Source organism: Podarcis pityusensis, assembly GCF_964106645.2.
Source record: "Podarcis pityusensis genome assembly, chromosome: 4".
NCBI lineage: Eukaryota > Metazoa > Chordata > Lepidosauria > Squamata > Lacertidae > Podarcis > Podarcis pityusensis.
In genome coordinates this window covers 10,013,966-10,031,182 of record NC_138027.1, presented here as the reverse complement: position 1 = coordinate 10,031,182, position 17,217 = coordinate 10,013,966, and the positions used below count along the sequence as shown (strand labels likewise).

The 17,217-nt window shown below is 46.2% G+C and overlaps 1 protein-coding gene across 2 annotated transcripts in view; it reads left to right on the top strand.

Annotated features, from left to right (window-relative positions):
* RSF1 (remodeling and spacing factor 1) overlaps window positions 1-7,770 on the top strand; it is a 41,889-nt gene extending 34,119 nt beyond the window's left edge. The window contains exons 14-16 of one of the 2 annotated variants that reach the window (XM_081001771.1): window positions 1,486-1,715; window positions 5,628-5,819; window positions 7,120-7,770. In XM_081001771.1, coding sequence (XP_080857897.1) covers window positions 1,486-1,715; window positions 5,628-5,819; window positions 7,120-7,685 — 988 coding nt within the window. In that variant the 3' untranslated portion in view covers window positions 7,686-7,770. Of the gene's footprint in view, window positions 1-1,485; window positions 1,716-1,862; window positions 3,676-5,627; window positions 5,820-7,119 lie in introns of those variants that run through there. The other variant, XM_081001772.1, reaches the window with a different exon arrangement.
* Window positions 7,771-17,217: the final 9,447 nt, after the last annotated feature.

The window sequence follows — 17,217 nt, the reverse complement described above, 5'->3', positions numbered from 1 at the left end:
CCAAGTTGAGCGTTCTTATTTCAGCAGATTTCAGTTTGAGCTAAGCACTTACAGTGGTACCTCTGGTTACGTACTTAATTCATTCCGGGGGTCCGTTCTTAACCTGAAACTATTCTTAACCTGAAACATCACTTTAGCTAATGGGGCCTGTCACTGCACAATTTCTGTTCTCATCCTGAAGCAGAGTTCTTAACCCGAGGTACTATTTCTGGGTTAGCGGAGTCTGTAACGTGAAGTGTATGTAACCTGAGGTACCACTGTACTAGCCTCAGATTGAAAGTGTGGGGCAGTAAAACGTGTTTAGCTTTGGATCCCAGAAGCACTCTGGAGATGCAGTCTTGCCAAACACTGATACTCAGAACTCCCACTTGGAACGACCCTCCCTGTGCTTCTGATTGCGGGTGGAAGATCGCTGGTTTGAACGCTTGCCCTGCTTTTGCCTCTGGAAATCTAGGGTGGGTGTCGCTCTATGATGAATCTTCCATCTGCACAAGCATATCAGCTTGCCAAGTGGAACAATTCCCTCCTTCTAGGGGTTCTGACCCACCAAACCAATTTGGGAAGAGAATGGAAAGCCCCATTGTGCAAGCAAGAAACCCTTTTGCAGGGTTTCTGCTGACACCGTTTGTTAGGTATATCACGCCCCTGGTAGTAGTACAGTAGTGGTAGTTGTTATCTTTCTTTCTTTCTTTCTTTCTTTCTTTCTTTCTTTCTTTCTTTCTATCCCGCCCATCTGGCTGGGTTTCCCCAACCACTCTGGGCGGCTTCTAACAAAAGATAAAAAATACATTTAAATGTTGGAGGAAAATGCTCTAGTCTGTTCCTCTTACATGGCATGGTAGGAAATACGCCATCTCATACCTGGATTCTGAAGTGGAGCTCTGCCAGGAGCACTGTGGTACCTGGTAGATCTGGGCCCTCTCTTTTGGGACCTGGAGCTAGAATGTATGTTTGTACTGTTTCGGTCCCGTGAAATGCAGGTGGTGGGGAACCTTAACAGCATCTCAAGATGCTGTTAAGACTTCCATCAGTCTCAGCCAGCATACTGATGGTCATGGACAATGGGATTAGTAGTCCAACAACAACTGGAGGGCCACAGGTTCCCCACCTCTGGCTTTTAAAGGATGCTGTCAGAAGCTTTTCTGGTGGGTTAGCTCTGCCTGTGAGGTGCGAGCTTCTTGCACAGAAACTTTCAATCAGGCCAGGCCCCAGATGAATTTTTGAGGTTAGAGTTGTGTGAGGACTTACTGCATCAGAAATAGCATTTTTGAACTGACCTCAAGGGCCTGTCGCTTGAACGCACAACCATTTGAGCAGAGAGATTGAATCGTTTTCCACTGGAGCAATGAAAACCACCTTAGCTAAACCTTTCTTACGTTTACAGTCTCTCAGTTAAAATGCAGGTCTCAGAGTCGAGCGGGCTTTATTCCTTTGGCATCGTTTCGAAGATCTTTCCAGCTAATCTCTCTCCCCTGCCCCCCTTAGATCTCAGGATGAGTTCGTTGTCTCGGATGAGAACTTAGACGAAAGCGAAGAGGATCAACCGTCGAACGACGACAGCGATGCAGAGTTTTCAAAGCGCAGGCCCAGGCGGCACCACTCCAGGCCGATGAGGCAAAGCAGGCGGCTACGGAGAAAAACAGCCAAGAAAAGATACTCTGAAGAGGACGAAGACGAAGATGAGGACTCTGAGGAGAACGTAAGCGGCGAATCTGGTAAGTTGGACTCTTTCACTCTTCGTAGCTTGGCGGTTGGCTCAAAGGACTGAGTGTTGGGAAACTAGGCCAGCAACTGGTTTTCCTGGAGGGTCGACCTTCTTGAGAACTGGATGAGCTGGCTTTCCTCACCTTTGCCTCCTGTAGTGGCCTGCCAGGAAGTCCCGTTGCCACGGAAGCCATCGTTTTCTTCTTAGCTGGCAGCTGAAGAGCCAGCGGCACTCCTCCGGGCTGGATTTGCCCTGTGACACACAGACACATCCAGCCGCTTCGCCTGCGATCTAAATTGAACCCCGATCCAACGACGACCTCCTCATTTGGCGTTTCCTTTTGGATTGCATTATACGTAAACGGCTTTGCCACCAACAACTGTTTGGAAGCTTCGGCTGCTACGGAAATGCCACAGCTGGATTGTGGACTGAGATTGGGCACCCAGGCTATATCTTGAATATAATACACTGGCTTCTTGTCCACTTCTGAGTACAATTCAAAGTGCTGCTTTTGATATCTATGCGCTAAATGGCTTGGGACCAATGCACCTCAACAGCCATGGGCTCCCAGACCATTGGATCTTAAGAGGCCTTTCTCCACCCACCACCCACTGTCTTTGGTGGCCAGAGGGAGGGCATTCTCTTTGGCAGTACCCCGTCATTGGAATTTGCTTACCAGTGAGACTTGCACAGCCCTGGGTTTGTTGTCATGTTAGCGCTGTCCTTTCTATTCTCCCCAGGCTTTTCAGTTGTTAAATGGTGTGGTATCGCAACAAAGTGCTTCCACTTGTGCAAGAGCTTTGGGCTGCGCAGTGGAACTTCCCCACAGCCTCATTTGCTTGTGCGGCCCCTAAATCTGTCCCCCATCGCTCAGCAGGGGGAGCTGTGTGCAGGGAGAGGTGAGGGAGGAGAAATTCCATTGTTGCAAGTGGGAATCCTTGCGCTAGTCGGATCCAGCTAAGTTGGATATTGCCTTTTGCCTGTTTTGTGTTTTACTCTCCTGCCTCTTGGTTTATGTGTCTTGTTAAGGACTTTCTCTGCTTTAAATCTTCCATTGTTTTATATATTAATATTGATGACTGTCTTTTTAATTGTTAAGAGACCCCTTTGGGGCTGAAAGGGGAGGGTGCATGTTAATTAAATATACATTCAGTTTTTGTGTCTGCAATAAAACAAAGCTAATGTCTGTCGTTACTATACATATATATATATATATATATATATATATCCTGAACAAGGATGAGCAACAACCAGTTGCTGTAGCAGTTAAAATGTACTGCTAAATTTAAATTATGGTAAGCCTCTCTTAAGAAATAAAAGAGCAAATAAAATTGAACTGTTTTAAAGGGAAATCTGAGTTTAATGCAGACATATGAACCAAAGTCCACACTTACTAAAACCGAATTATAATCCCCAAACCTTGAGTTTGATGGTCATAATTCAACACATTTATTTATGCAAGAATGAGAACAGTGTGGAAAGCGTGTGCCCCCTGCTGCCCAAGAAGAACTTTGCAACAGCGTCCTATCTATTAGCCAAGAAGGAGCAGCTGCAGGGAAATTTGCTTTGCCACCAGAAAGAACAAACAACTCCCAACCGCTGGTTGCCCTAGGGCTGCAAAGGTGAAGGCAAGCATGCTCTGGCCTGTGCCGGGAAGCAAAGAGCCGCTTGGAGGTTGCATCCCCTGCCTTCTAGGAACGACAACATGGCAAGGCAAGGAGAAGACCTTTCTGGCCCCATCCATCAGCCCGCGAAGGAGCAACAGAAGCAGAGAGCTCACTTCTCTCTTCCCTGCTGGAAAGAACTCTCAGCTCTGGTTGCCTTGAGACATCCCTTGGCCCAAGGGAGGCTGCTGGGTTTTGTGCATATGTGTGCATTGTTTGTTTGCATTATTGCAGTGTGCTGTAAACGGCCTTGAAGATAATTCCACCGAAAGGAGGAATATCAATCATAATAAATGAATAAACAGATCTGGACTCCCAAAGGTTCATGTTATTTCATAACTTTCTTCTAAGGTGTGCTTGGCACCAGCTACCATAGGTGGCACAAGGGCAAGGGGGCGAGTGCCCCTTTAAGACAGCACACCCACCCTCCAACCCCAATATCTCTTTATTCCTTTGAGAAATCTAGCATGTTGTTCACATACCTCATGAAAAGGTGTACATCAGAACAGGACTGCTCAGACTAGACTGGACTGCTCTAGTGGAAGAGTGAGGGTTTTGGTCTGGTTTGTTAGAGTCCGCAATTTCAGTCTGCCCTCAGCCCCCACCTGCATGCCTCTTTACTTACAAGGGAGTGGCGGTTGCTGTCTCCTTCCTCCTCTTCCTCCTGGTTCCTTTCAAAGAACTCAACAAGGGAGGAAACTAGGATGAGCTGGCTCTGCCTGCCATTGCTTTGGCGCCACCTGCTGTTTGGCTCCCTGCCCTTCCACCGTCCACGTCTCATGTGCACTTACCACCTCTGCACAAGATTTTTTTTTTAAAAAATACCCCGCCCATCTGGCTGGGTTTCCCCAGCCACTCTGGGCAGCTTCCAACAAAATATTAAAAACTCAATAAAACATCAGACATAAAACCTTCCCTAAACAGGGCTGCCTTCAGATGTCTTCTCAACGTCAGATAGTTGTTTATTTCCTTGACATCTGGTGGGAGGGAGTTCCACAGGGCGGGCGCCACCACCGATAAGGCTCTCTGCCTGGTTCCCTGTAACTTGGCTTCTCGCAGGGAGGGAACCACCAGAAGGCCCTCGGAGCTGGACCTCAGTGTCCGGGCAGAACAATGAGGGTGGAGACTCTCCTTCAGGTCTACTGGGCCGAGGCCGTTTAGGGCTTTCAAGGTCAGCACCAACACTTTGAATTGTGCTCGGAAATGTTACTGGGAGCCAATGTAGGTCTTTTAGGACCGTTGTTATATGGTCTCAGCAGCCAGTCCCAGTCGCCAGTCTAGCTGCCGCATTCTGGATTAGTTGCAGTTTCCGGGTCACCTTCAAAGGTAGCCCCACGTAGAACGCATTGCAGTAGTCCAAGCAGGAGATAACTAGAGCATGCACCACTCTGTAAGAGGCTGGAAATGCCTTGTGGATCATTTACTTTGGACCTGTTGAACCTCTGGGTGGGATGCAGCAAGAGGCTTGTTCTGCAACCTTCCAGAACACTCTTGCAACCCTACCTGTTTCAAATGGACATTCCGTCCTCTCTGTTTGGTGTTACACTTGGAGTCATAAAATCAGATTGCAAAGGAGAGACCTGTTAGGTGGATAGCACTAGAGACAAAGCAACATATAATATATATGGATTCATACCCTGTTTCCCCTCCTGCCAACCTAGAAGTTCGAAAGGACAAAGTGCAAGTAGATAAATAGATACCGCTCCGGCCGGAAGGTGAACGGCGTTTCTGTTCACTGCTCTGGTTCGCCAGAAGGGCTTAGTCATGCTGGCCACATGACCCGGAAGCTGTACGCCGGCTCCCTCGGCCAATAAAGCGAGATGAGCACCGCAGCCCCAGAGTCGTCCATGACTGGACCTAATGGTCAGGGGTTCCTTTACCTTTTACCCTGTTACCCAGCATGACTCCCCAAATGTCAACCTGTCAGTCTGAAGAAGGTTGCCCTCAACAAGCCCTTCTGACTTCCAGGGGAAGGATGCAGAAACTAAATTTCCCTGGGAATAATAATAATAATAATAATAATAATAATCTTGGAATGCAGCGAAATTGAGTCACCTGCCTGCCAGTTGTTGTTGCCTATTGGAAAGTTTCTTAAAGAGCGTTTTAAGATGGGAATCAAATGGGAAGGCTGGAGCTGCCCTGAAGCATTTCACTGGGAAAACCAGACGTGTTGTGAATATGACAGGATGTTGCGGTTCGCAGACTAAATTTGCACGGTTCCTTCTCTCCTTAAACCCCACCCCCTCTCCCTTGCACAGAAACAGAGGCTTCTTCAGAATACAGTGACGAAGACTACCTGGAAACACGGAGGAGGAGATCTCGGCGCAATCAGAAGAGGCAAGTCAACTACAAAGAGGATTCTGAAAGCGACGGCTCTCAGAAGACCTTCCGATACGGGAAAGAGCTCAGAAGGATCCACAAGCGCAGGCTTTCCAGCTCGGACAGCGAAGGTAAAATAAAAGGGTTGCCTTGTAGTACAAATTTAGTAGAGCTTTTTACCCCCACAGAGAGGGAGAGAGCTGAGCCCAAAGGCCAGGTTGAAGAGGCACGTTTTCGCTGGGTGCCTAAAGGTATATAATGAAGGCGCCAGGTGAACATCCCTGGGGAGCGCATTCCAGAGACAGGGAGCCACTTCAGAGAAGGCCCCGTTCTTGTGTTGCCACCCTCTGGACCTCTCGTGGAGGAGGCACAGAAAGAAGGGCCTCAGAAGGTGATCTCAGGGTCTGGTTAGGTTTCTATGGGGAGAAACAGTGCTTGAGGTATTCTTCAGAAGGGCTTCCTTCTGAACAAGCAAGCTTAGCATCGTGTTTTCATGTGGCCTTAGTAGCCAAAATATTGATCCAGGTGTTTGATGTGGGCCCTTCAGAAGTGTAAAGGTGAGGAAGAGCTTAAGAGTTTTGAACTTCTGAGTATAGCAAAGATTGAGAACTAGTAAAGTCTCTAGCCGATGTTTGGGGCTACAACTCCCATCCACTGCAGCCAGCACTGAAACCATGCAATGGTCGATCCTCCGTATTCATACCAAACACCGCCTTTGTAAATAACGAATGTATTGAGTCTCATTTTTAAAGGAAATTTGAGAGAGCTACAGAAGGGAGATTTGGGGGCAGGTTTTAAGGGAAAAGGGACACGGGTGGCGCTGTGGGTTAAACCACGTGAGCCTCTTGGGCTTGCCGATCATAAGGTCGGCGGTTCGAATCCCCGTGATGGGGTGAGCTCCCGTTGCTCGATCCCTGCTCCTGCCAACCTAGCAGTTTGAAAGCACGTCAAAGTGCAAGTAGATAAATAGGTACCGCTCTGGCGGGAAGGTAAACGGCGTTTCCGTGCGCTGCTCTGGTTCGCCAGAAGCGGCTTAGTCATGCTGGCCACATGACCCGGAAGCTGTACGCCGGCTCCCTCGGCCAATAAAGCAAGATGAGCGCCGCAACCCCAGAGTCAGTCACGACTGGACCTAATGGTCAGGGGTCCTTTAAGGGAAAGGGGCATGGGGTGTATGTTAAAAGTACCAGTGCTCCCCCATCAAATGGATGCCATAGAAACACATGGAGGGTGGTTTAACTATTAAACTGCACCATTGATAGGAGCCCACCAGTCTTCTGTGTTGCAGTTTTTATTTTCTGGTGGAAGCCCGCTTCCTTCCGGTTCAAGCAGCTTGCATGCGGAGCGTTCTGTGTAACCACAGGAGAGCGATGATAGCTGTTGCATGCCTTCAGATTTTGCTAACGGCTTTAAGTCTGATGCTTGTTCCAGAGAGCTATGTGTCTAAGAACTCTGAAGACGATAAACCCACCCAGGTGTCAAAGAGATCCCTTCGGAAGCGCAGCCACAGCACGGACGAGTACTCGGAGGACGAGGACGGGGACAAGGAGGAGCGGCCCGTCCGGAAGCGGCTGAATCGCATCGAGACAGACGACGACGACAACTGCAGCAGCGCCAGCGAGGAGGCAAGCAAGCCCGTGCCTGCCGCCAGGCCTTCGGCAACCCACGGCCCGCAAGACGTCACCAAGAAGCCCTACCGGATAGAAAGCGACGACGAGGATGACTTTGATAACGTTGGGAAGGTCGAAAGCCCGTTGGACTACAGCCTGGTGGACTTGCCGTCCACCAACGGACAGAGTCCTGGGAAAACCATTGAGAACTTGATTGGCAAGCCCAGCGAGAAAGCTCCCGCCCCCAAGGACAGCACAGCCAATGTCAGCTTGGCACCCAACGGGACGAGTGGCGGCCAGGAGGCAGGAGGACCAGAAGAAGACGAGGACGAACTTTTGCGAGTGACTGACCTTGTTGATTACGTCTGTAACAGTGAACAGTTATAAGACTTCCATTTTTGTGCTAATTTATTCCACGGTAGCTCATACCTGTGGGCCGGTTATTAAAAGGTGTTTTATTTTTCCTAGAAAACTCTCCACTACAGTATCACTTTTTAGCAGTCAAAAATTTCACCAGTCCTGCAGTTTGGGGTTATTTTTTTTCTTCCCCCCCCCCCTTCAACCCCCGGTGAAGTGACCAGTCGTCGTTTTCTCGGAACTCTCTCCCCCCCCCTTTTTTGTGGTGGAAATGATTACTATAATTTCCCTATTCTGATTTGCTGCCTCCTCCACCTTTCACCCACTACCGCAGTCCAGGTTAACTTCATCCACATGCAAACCTTGTAGTAAATGAGAGATTTGTATATTTTTGACTTTATATTTACTGAGTGCACACAGATTGGGGTGGGCGGGGAGGCTGAAAGAAAGCATTCCAAGTTGGTCAGGGCCCAAAATCTGAACTGTGGTGGGATGGAGGGGGTGGGAGCCAGGGGGGATGTCGGGGGTACAGAAGCACTTGTACTCAAACTTTTTCATAGGAGATATATATTCTATTTAAATGTTCACAACTTAGATTACAATTTAACATGCAGTTTTAAGGGGGAGGGGGGGCGAAATCTTTACTGTTGCATTTTGTGACTTGTGGGTTAACTTGCCATAGTTCCTTTTAGTAAATCACTTTCCCGAAAAACAACCTTGGTTAGAGAGAGAGAGAGAGGAAGAAAAAGCTCTCACATAAAATCATTTGATTCAAAGCTTCCCCAACCCATCATAATTTAACTTTTTAAAGTGTTTTGTACAGTAAAAAGTGTAAAGCTATATAACGAGCTTTTAACAATTTGGAGCCATGCTAGCAGTGAGTTGATAACGAGGCTCTTCTTTTTAATGCGTTAAATCTGCCTGATGGTCTCCGCGTAGGATAACCTCTTGGGAGGAGATGCAGTTTTTGCTGTGAACAAATGACGGGGCTCCTGTAAAGAGATAACTGGCCGCTTTTAAAAACCCTTTCTGTGCTCTTAGTATCTACTTCAAATTGAAGTATGCAAATGAAGCAGTTTTTCTTCTGGGAGGCTGTGTGTGTGTGTGTGTGTGTGTGTGTGTGTGTAAAAGATTAATTTTACTTATCAGTCTGGATGTTCTAGCAGATTTTGACAGTAGTTAACTGGCCTATAGGCTCCTTCGTGTTTTTAATATGCATTTTAATAGTTGCCACGTGACCAACTGATTTCTAAAGCAGGACATTTCTGGGGGAAATGCATGGACCTCCCCTTCCCTGCAAGAAACTCCTGCTGTTGGAACTTGGGCAACATAACTCTGGGTGTGAGTTTCTCTGCCCATTTTATAGCCAGTCAAACAAGAATACGACTGGCCATGGTGTTTGCCGCTTCATTCTTTCAGGTGTGTGCCAGGCTCTATTCTGTTCCCTTGTCTTGTGCTTCTTTTTCTTTCTACACGATTTTTCACACAGGTGGTTGGAAGAATACTCTTCAAAGCTTTGAAATCCAAAACGGCCATTTTACTCTGGTTTTTCCCCCCCTCCTCCCCCTCAAAGCAGGGTTTTGTACTTTATTCTGATGCTGGGTCCATTGCTGGCAATGGCTGCACCAGTCTTGCTGTGGGCATTGAGTTGACAGCTCTTCTTCCCTTGAATTTTTTGTTTTAGGCGTTCGTCTGTAGATGAGCACTTCCGTGTTGTTTGTTTGTCTGTTCCATTGTGATTTTAACCGTGGCATTAGGCCTGTGTAAAATACCTCGCACGAAAACCTTGGCATCCCCAATTTTATTTTTTTTATGGCCTTTAATTCATCCTTGGTTCTCTCTTGTCTCTCCCCTCCCCCTGCTCCCGATAGCCGCTCTCTGTACATGATAGCCACTCCGCCAATTGTATTCTAGCAATGTGTATCTTCCACCCTTAGAATTCTAGAGCCCTTGAACCTTAAGAAAAATACTAGCTTCCCCAAGCGGTGTTTTATGTAGTTAACAAAGCAAAGCCTCCCAGGTTGTATCGCGTTACTTTGTTAGCAGCCATCTATTTGAATAAGAGAATAAAGTTAAAAAGCCGTACAAACGCCGAAATCGTTCTTTAAACTGGTCCGTCGTCGTTTCCTTCTGCTTGAGCACAGCACCTTTTCGCTCTCTGGGTTTGCAGCAGAGCAGCCCACGGTCGTTAAAATTCCTCAGCTAATACAATTTCACGTATTATTATTTTTAAAAATAATTTTAGAAGATGCAGGACCTTGAAAACGTCTTCTCTTTCCCAAGAAGCAAGCAAATAGTCTGCACCTGCGCTCAGAAAAAGCAAAATGTACATTCCCAGTTCTGGTTGGCGATTAAATTTTTAGATGCCATATGGCTGGGAAGATCACCAGCATTTAACTGCCCGTTGACTGGCTCACACATGACTCAAGATGCAGGCAGAGGGTAGCTTGAACCTCCTTTTTCACTAGTGTGAACTGGCGTGCTATGTGAGATCTCTTCTCCTCACTCCTGATGGCCTGACGTTTGCCTTGCTATTAGGAGTTATGTAAGGAGACGTCTCTGGTAGAGCATTTGCAACTGTTCACACTGGGGAGTAGGAAAGAGAATATTGGATCCCCCTTTTTTTCAGGATAAAACTTCTGAGGTGCACAAGGGTACTTGACCCCGGGTCCATCTCAGAAGTCTGTGGGGGCAGGATGAAGCCCTGGCCTACCTATTCCCAATTGCACATGTGTCTTTTCTCAGAAAAGGACGCCTGCTAGCCTTCCTACCTTGCCATTTTCACTGACCTTTAAGAGTGCCGTGTGTGTACCTGCAGCTTCTCGAAAACAGAAGCCTCCTCAAGGAGCTCCTTCATCTTATACTTGCACTGTGGTGCTCTAGTTCTCGTCTAACCAAGCCAGAGACATCATTTGGGTGTTTGGCACCATCACCTCTCCAGCCCTGGTGGGTATTAAGTGCTTGGCCAGTAACGTGTAATGGACATTTGTGGCATAGAAGCAACTTTGAGCTGTTTAGCAGTCAAACAGGACGAAGGGAACTAGCTGAAAGCTTGGCTTGTGATGGCTTTGCCGAATGGACTTCAGGAGTTGTGTTTGAGAGAATTGTTCAGAACTCCACCAGGAACCCCTGGAAGCAAGAGCATCGGTTATTGATTTAAGTTTGCAGCGTTAGTGCTTCTGATGTTGGCAATAGTTGGAGGTGTCAAACTAGAAAGGCATGCAGAAGGCTTGCAAGTAGGACAGTAGAATTGCCCTGGAAGAAAGGAGATTGTTGGATATGTAGTGTTTGTGTTGTATAAGGCACATTTGATGCAAATAAATTCTGGTAGAGTCTCTTGAAAAGGACTTCTGCTTGTTGGCTATTAATTTAGGAAGTTATTCTAGCATAAAGTGCTAGAGCTAATCTTGGTGATCGCATTGACTTGGGTCTGATGCCCTCCAGTGAAAATCAGGACCAAGTAGACTTGGTCTTCTTTGAGCCAATCAGAGCATGGACTTGTTCCCTCTTCTGTCTCCATTTTTCAGATTCTTGCCAAAAGCAAAGTGACAACTCCCCTCCCCATCTGTCTCGTTTTAGGGAACATCTTTTGGCTGGAGTCATAGGATGGCAGTCAGTTGAGTTTTACTTGGAGTAGACCCGTTGAAATGAGTGAACATGACTAACTTGGGCCCGTCAGTTTTGATAGGTCTGCTGGTTGAATGCCATCCATAGTCTTTCTGTTGCCTGGCCTCGTCCGGTTGTCAGAACGTACTCATGGTTTTTGAGTAGAAGACGGCCTCTCTCTTTCCACGCAGCTGCGTTGTTGGAAGACTTGAGCAGCCCTCATGAGGCAAGCAGTGAATTGAGAATGAAAGATGCCCCAGTGGACATAGATTGAACCGTAGATTCCACTGTTCTGCAGCATCGTGAGTTTTTAGTAAGAAGGTGAGAGAGCAAGCTTCACGCAGCTTTGTGTAGCAGAGAGGGTACAGTAAAATACTCATTTGACTTCCACGCCAACTAAAGTTTCCACGGTAAACATTTTTATAGTGACTAATGTGGCAGGCAGATGGTGCATGGCTGCAGGATTGAGTTCCCTAAGATGCTAGGAAGGCCACCTTGTTATGCTTTTTGTAATTTTATCTCGGCTAAGTTTCATTTCTTGGACTGCCATTGGTGGACAAACGGTTATCTAATTTATCACTCTAACTTAGTGTGAAAAGCTGAAATATAGATCTTAAAGGCATATTTGTCCAAAGTCTGGTTCATAATTTTTTTAAAGAATTAATCATTCAAGTAACAGTGGTCACTGGAAGGCCAGTAATTTGAAAGTCAAGTCCTGCTACTTTTTTAAGGAGATATTTTGTGTTACTCCGTTGCATTAACACTATTCACTATGTACAGATGTGTGTGTTACTGTGTTAACAGTAATGTTATACATGAAACACCCTTCGTATGTTTTGCTAATTCTTTAGGAAGTGGTTCATTCTAGTTGAATTTGGAAAAGGCAGTCCTAGTAGTGTCGCCCCACACCCAATCTGAAGATCAGAAATATTTCCTCACAAATAAATTCACTTTGAATTGACAGGGATGCACATATCCTGTACGTGTGCATGTTTTCTTGGAAGCAAATCCCACTGAGTTAAAGTGGGACTTAATCACAAATCAGTGTGCATAGGATTGCAGAATAACTTACTGGTAAATAATCATTATCGATTTAAGATCTGTTTCATTTACCTTTTCAACGGGACCTGCAAAGCAAGAATGGGAACTTTCTCCCAGTATATTGATTGAAACCCTTCTTAAACTCCTAAATTTATGCTTCCCTTTGGGAAGAGACCAGAGGATTCAAAATGTTTGGAAAGCTCTTCAGAGTTTACATTATGCCACACCTCACAGCTGATGCATTATGTTCTGTAGCTTGTTGAGCAGATTTTGATGGTCTCCCTTTAAGGTTTGCCTTTTCGTCCGGCCGTTTGTGGGCTCGTTTTTACGTTTGGGTGGACGTACCTCCCTCCCAAATTAGTATGCAATCTCACTTCCTCCGTGGAGACGTTCAGCACCACAAGCTCTCTCTATTCTGCACTCGCAGTTTCCATCCCAGTTTTATCCCTTCTCCTTGAATAGACTGAACCTGTAGTACATAAGTACCGGGGGGGGGGGGGAATAGAGAATGGTAGGGAGCCCCAATTCCAGCCCCTTAAACCTGTTGCCCCCAGATCATTGCTAGCTGAACCAGTATCCCAAGTCCTGTTTGATCTAATGCACAATGTAAATGATGGAGACATTCCCACTTGTAATCATGGAACCATAAATACGTTTTGTTTTGCAAACGTAAGCAAGGCAGCGGAAGGAGGAAGCAGAGGTTTGCAAAGGCCAGGGAACTTGGTGTGTGTGTCTCAGCTTTGAATCGCTGCCGATTGAATGCTGGCCCATTGAATGCTGCTATATCCATTGACTGGGATTTGATTGGGGATGCCTGGCAGAAATAATATTCTAGCCTTGTTATGGCGGCGGACTTGTTGCAAGGCCCTGGGTACTGTCCATTCAAATACATGGTGTGCAGGTTTTCGGCTTGGGAAATGCTTCTGAGACTTTAAAATGGGAATGACTCTATGCTTGGGTGTGTGTGTGTTTATATAGATATATCTACACACACAGATGTGCCCGCACACACAAAGGGCAGCAGACACACAGCCCCGATTAAACAGAAGTCACTGATCCAGATGTTAAAGGGCTTTTCCCTGCCTCCCAGCTAAAAATATGAATGTTACCAAACAATAGGCATGTCATATTGCTACCCTGCGTAAAGTGTTGCCCTGCAGACCGTATTGTTAAGCTGAACATGGGAAATCTGTAGTGTGTGTGATTTCTCAGGTACTATATGTGTGTCTTTTAAATTGCTGTACACCTGTGTCACAGTTTTAATATCTGTGTGTGGGCAAATTTGACTGAATACGTGTTCAGGTGTCAGTGAGGTTTCAATGCTTAGCCATGGTTTCTTGGAAAAACCTAGAAATGGATGTTTTGATCTACCCCCCTCCCTAAAAATCATGTCTGGGGTGCAGCTCTGCTACTATGAAGCAAGCAGAGTTTAATAAGTCATCTTTAAACATGTGCAAGTTTAGGGAAGCTACCCAAAGGAATTGTGGCTTGGGCCCGTCCCTAAAGTGAGGCAGAAGGAGGTGACAGAAACCTGGACTTGTACCACCTGAGAGACGGCATGCAAGCGAGATGATTTTTAAAGGTTTTCCTACAGAACAAGCACCCTCTGCAGAGTAAATGTGCATCCCTGCACTTCTTTGTTTTTAGGATGAAGGAACATTCAGAACTCTTACCCATCGCATGCAGTCTGAAGTGGTGCAGTCCAGAATTCTGCCAGCTTAATTCTGCATAATTTCAGAACATCTCTTGACTGCTTCCAAATCTACACGGTCGGTTAAAAAACCTTTTAAAGGATCTGAGTCTCCCCTCCACCAGTCCTCAATGTGTTAAAGGCATCCTGACAATTGGATGCCTTTAATAAACTAATTTAGTATTGTGTGGTGGGAAAATGTCTGCCTCAGTAGGAGTAATAATCTTTCTTTCTTTCTTTCTTTCTTTCTTTCTTTCTTTCTTTCTTTCTTTCTTTCTTTTCCTTCCTTCTTTTCCTTCCTTCCTTCCTTCCTTCCTTCTCCCACCTTAAAACTTTGCGACCTATCCAGCATAAATGGCATACTCTATCCTCTTTTGATTTCAACAGGGGAGTGTTCAGGACGGATGTAACTATCACATTGAAATTTCGCTTGGCTTGATTATGTCAGCCCTTCAAACAAAATCGCCAGTAAACAGCTGCCTTTAGTCTAAACTTAAAATAGCACTGTTTGGAATGTTTCATGAATTGCATACAATTGAAACAGGGCTTTGGGTGGTGTGAAGCAGAGCAGCCGAAGATTGGGATTTCTGCAATGTCGTGTGTATGTGAAAGATTTAAAGGCCTAATTAAAGCTGTGCAACAAGAGAAGATCTTAGCAGTTCCTTGATTTGCGAAATCCAAGCTAGCAATTCTGGGGAATTCTATGTGGGCTTTCTTACTTGTTAGATGGAAATTTCTCTCTTTCGAGCAACTGCTGTTGGGATAATGGGTTTTGTTCATGTGCTGTGGCGAAGGGGCCTTTAGGAACACTACCATTGCCCTATATTAAACAGCAAACCTGCATTCCCTAGCCAGAAACTTGTTGTTTTGTATGCTGTATATTTGTGCCTGTTCTTGATGCAGTCAGAACAGAAAGGGTCAAGCGTTTAAGTGTGCGTCTCTTTCTCTCCCACCTGCAATGCCCAGCATTGTGAGCAAGAGTTAATTTTCATACCCCTTCTTAGTTACAGCCAGAGAAATATCACCCCATGCTTGTGTAGGTGTTGCCCAGATGTGTGCACTTGCCCAATGTTCCCATTCTTCCTCCTGTTCCTAGAATTTAAGTTCACTTTTTTAAAAAATGAAATCACCATCTTGTCTGGAATTACGTTCTATTTTGACAGTCAAGATCTGCTGAAATATTATTTGGTCAGTCCATAACCCTTACATCAAGTTTCGTGATCCTCCTGTACGCAGTCTCCCTCTCCTCTCCTCTCCTCTCCTCACCCAGCCCAATTTAATCTAGTGAGCCATTTCATTTAAGTCAGTTGACAGTCAGTGCCCGGTCAGGGTAGGGGAGCCGGTGCTGTTTTGTCGGCTCCTCCAGGGACTTCAGCAGTAGTGACGAAATGCAAAATTCCCGAGAGAGATCAAGCTAGGAACACAGGTAACACGTACCTGCAAGGATATCCTGCACAGAATAGCAGGTGTTTGGCTCCCTGGGTGAATTCAGGTATATACCATGAGCTGGGTTCTGCCTGCGTGCCTTTGCCCGCTTGTGTACGTGTTTGCTTGTACTTGATCGCACTTCCTGCGTTGTCAAGTTTCACGGAGGAGAGGAAGGGATGCATCTTGCAGACTGATTTTAGGTCTCAAATGGCAGCGTCCCCGTCTGTAGCTTAACATTTCATTCTCTGTTACCATAAGACAATTGCATGCATTTTTGTGGATCCTTTCCCCCAGCAAGATTATTGGGTACATATGGGCAGTGAGGCAGCATTGGTGGGGCCTCACTCTGGCACACTTTGGCAGACTAACATCACCACCAATTTGTTCTAAGGGAGTGAAGTTTCTCCCTTAGACAGGGGACAGGAAGCCTTAGCTGTTGGCTTGTCATGTAACAGTGAGAGGCAGATACTTGTTATCCTAACCAGGACTAAAGTTTTGACATGATAGCAAGGCCAAGCCCCCATAGAAATGCTCTGTCTTTTTTTGTTTCCTCTTTTGCTGTGATACACAAACTTTGCAAATCTTGTCCGGCATGTAACGCAACGTCAATTAAAGCGTTGCATCTTTCCCTTGCATAGTTACGACTTTCGTTTGAGGGGGCGGGCAGCGAGCCGTCAGCCAGTTTCTTAGCTCTGCTCTACAGAAATTTTCTGCTTTGTTCCACAAGGAAAAGCCATGTCAGGCAAAAGATGGCTGGTTGGTGGCATAGCTTTTGCCTGCTGCTCATTGTCTTGTACACAGTTCAGTAGATCTTGTGCAGATATCTAGGCCAGGGGTGGAGAACATCTTGTTGGACACAAATTCCCATCTTTGTTTTTCAGCCAGCATGGCCAGTGGTCAAGGATTATGGGAGCTGTAGTCTAGTTGTCTCTGCGGGGCCACCAGTTCCCCATTATTGTGCTAGTGAACTGCTGTTTCAATACTCTTTATTTTGGGGGCGGGAAATAAAATTAAAAACTAGGTGACGTTTTTCAGACAAGTCTTGCAAACTACTCTATATTATTTGTGCTCTGTCTGTACCCCCAGGGGACGGCGTCTCATACTTCCCATGCCTGCACCTTTTCCTTGTGGGGAAAGGCGTGTGCCCCTTTGTACAGTGGAGGAGGTTCAATTTATGCAGCCCCTTCTCTTCTTTTGAGGACTTGTACCGATTGGGCTTCTGCAAAAGTTACAAGGTGTGTGTGGTGGTGCAGCTCACAGGTCTGGCTTGGAGCCATGTGTGCACTGATCAGCCTGGCAAAGTAATTTTCTAGCGCAGGGCCGTTTCATTGTATTTTAAAATTGGAGCTTTCTCAATCTTGACCTTTGCCATTGAATCGGAGCCTCTTTCTTCTTTGCACCCGCCCAGCCCAAATGCTTACATCTTTGGTTAAATGCAATCTGCCAAGGCTCCTCTCTGATGTCTCCCTTAATTTAGCAGAGCTGCACTGAAGCTGAGCAATGGAGACAGCAACTTTTGGGAGCAGAGAGCAACTCTAGCACTATTGCATGGCCAGAATTTGCTCACCTTTAACCTTTTTCCTTCCCACACCCCATTCACTATAAAAGTAATATTGGTAAATTTGGGGTGTGGGGGGGGGGACGTGCTTTGGCCAGTCTCTGCTAAAACAAATTATTGTACACGGTGTTTAGTAAAAAAAGAGAAATCATGAATTGCTTGCATTTTGAAAGGACACCGGGGTTTTTATGTGTGGCCTGTGCATTTTAAGGCTGCTTCATGACAAGCTTGCATAGTTG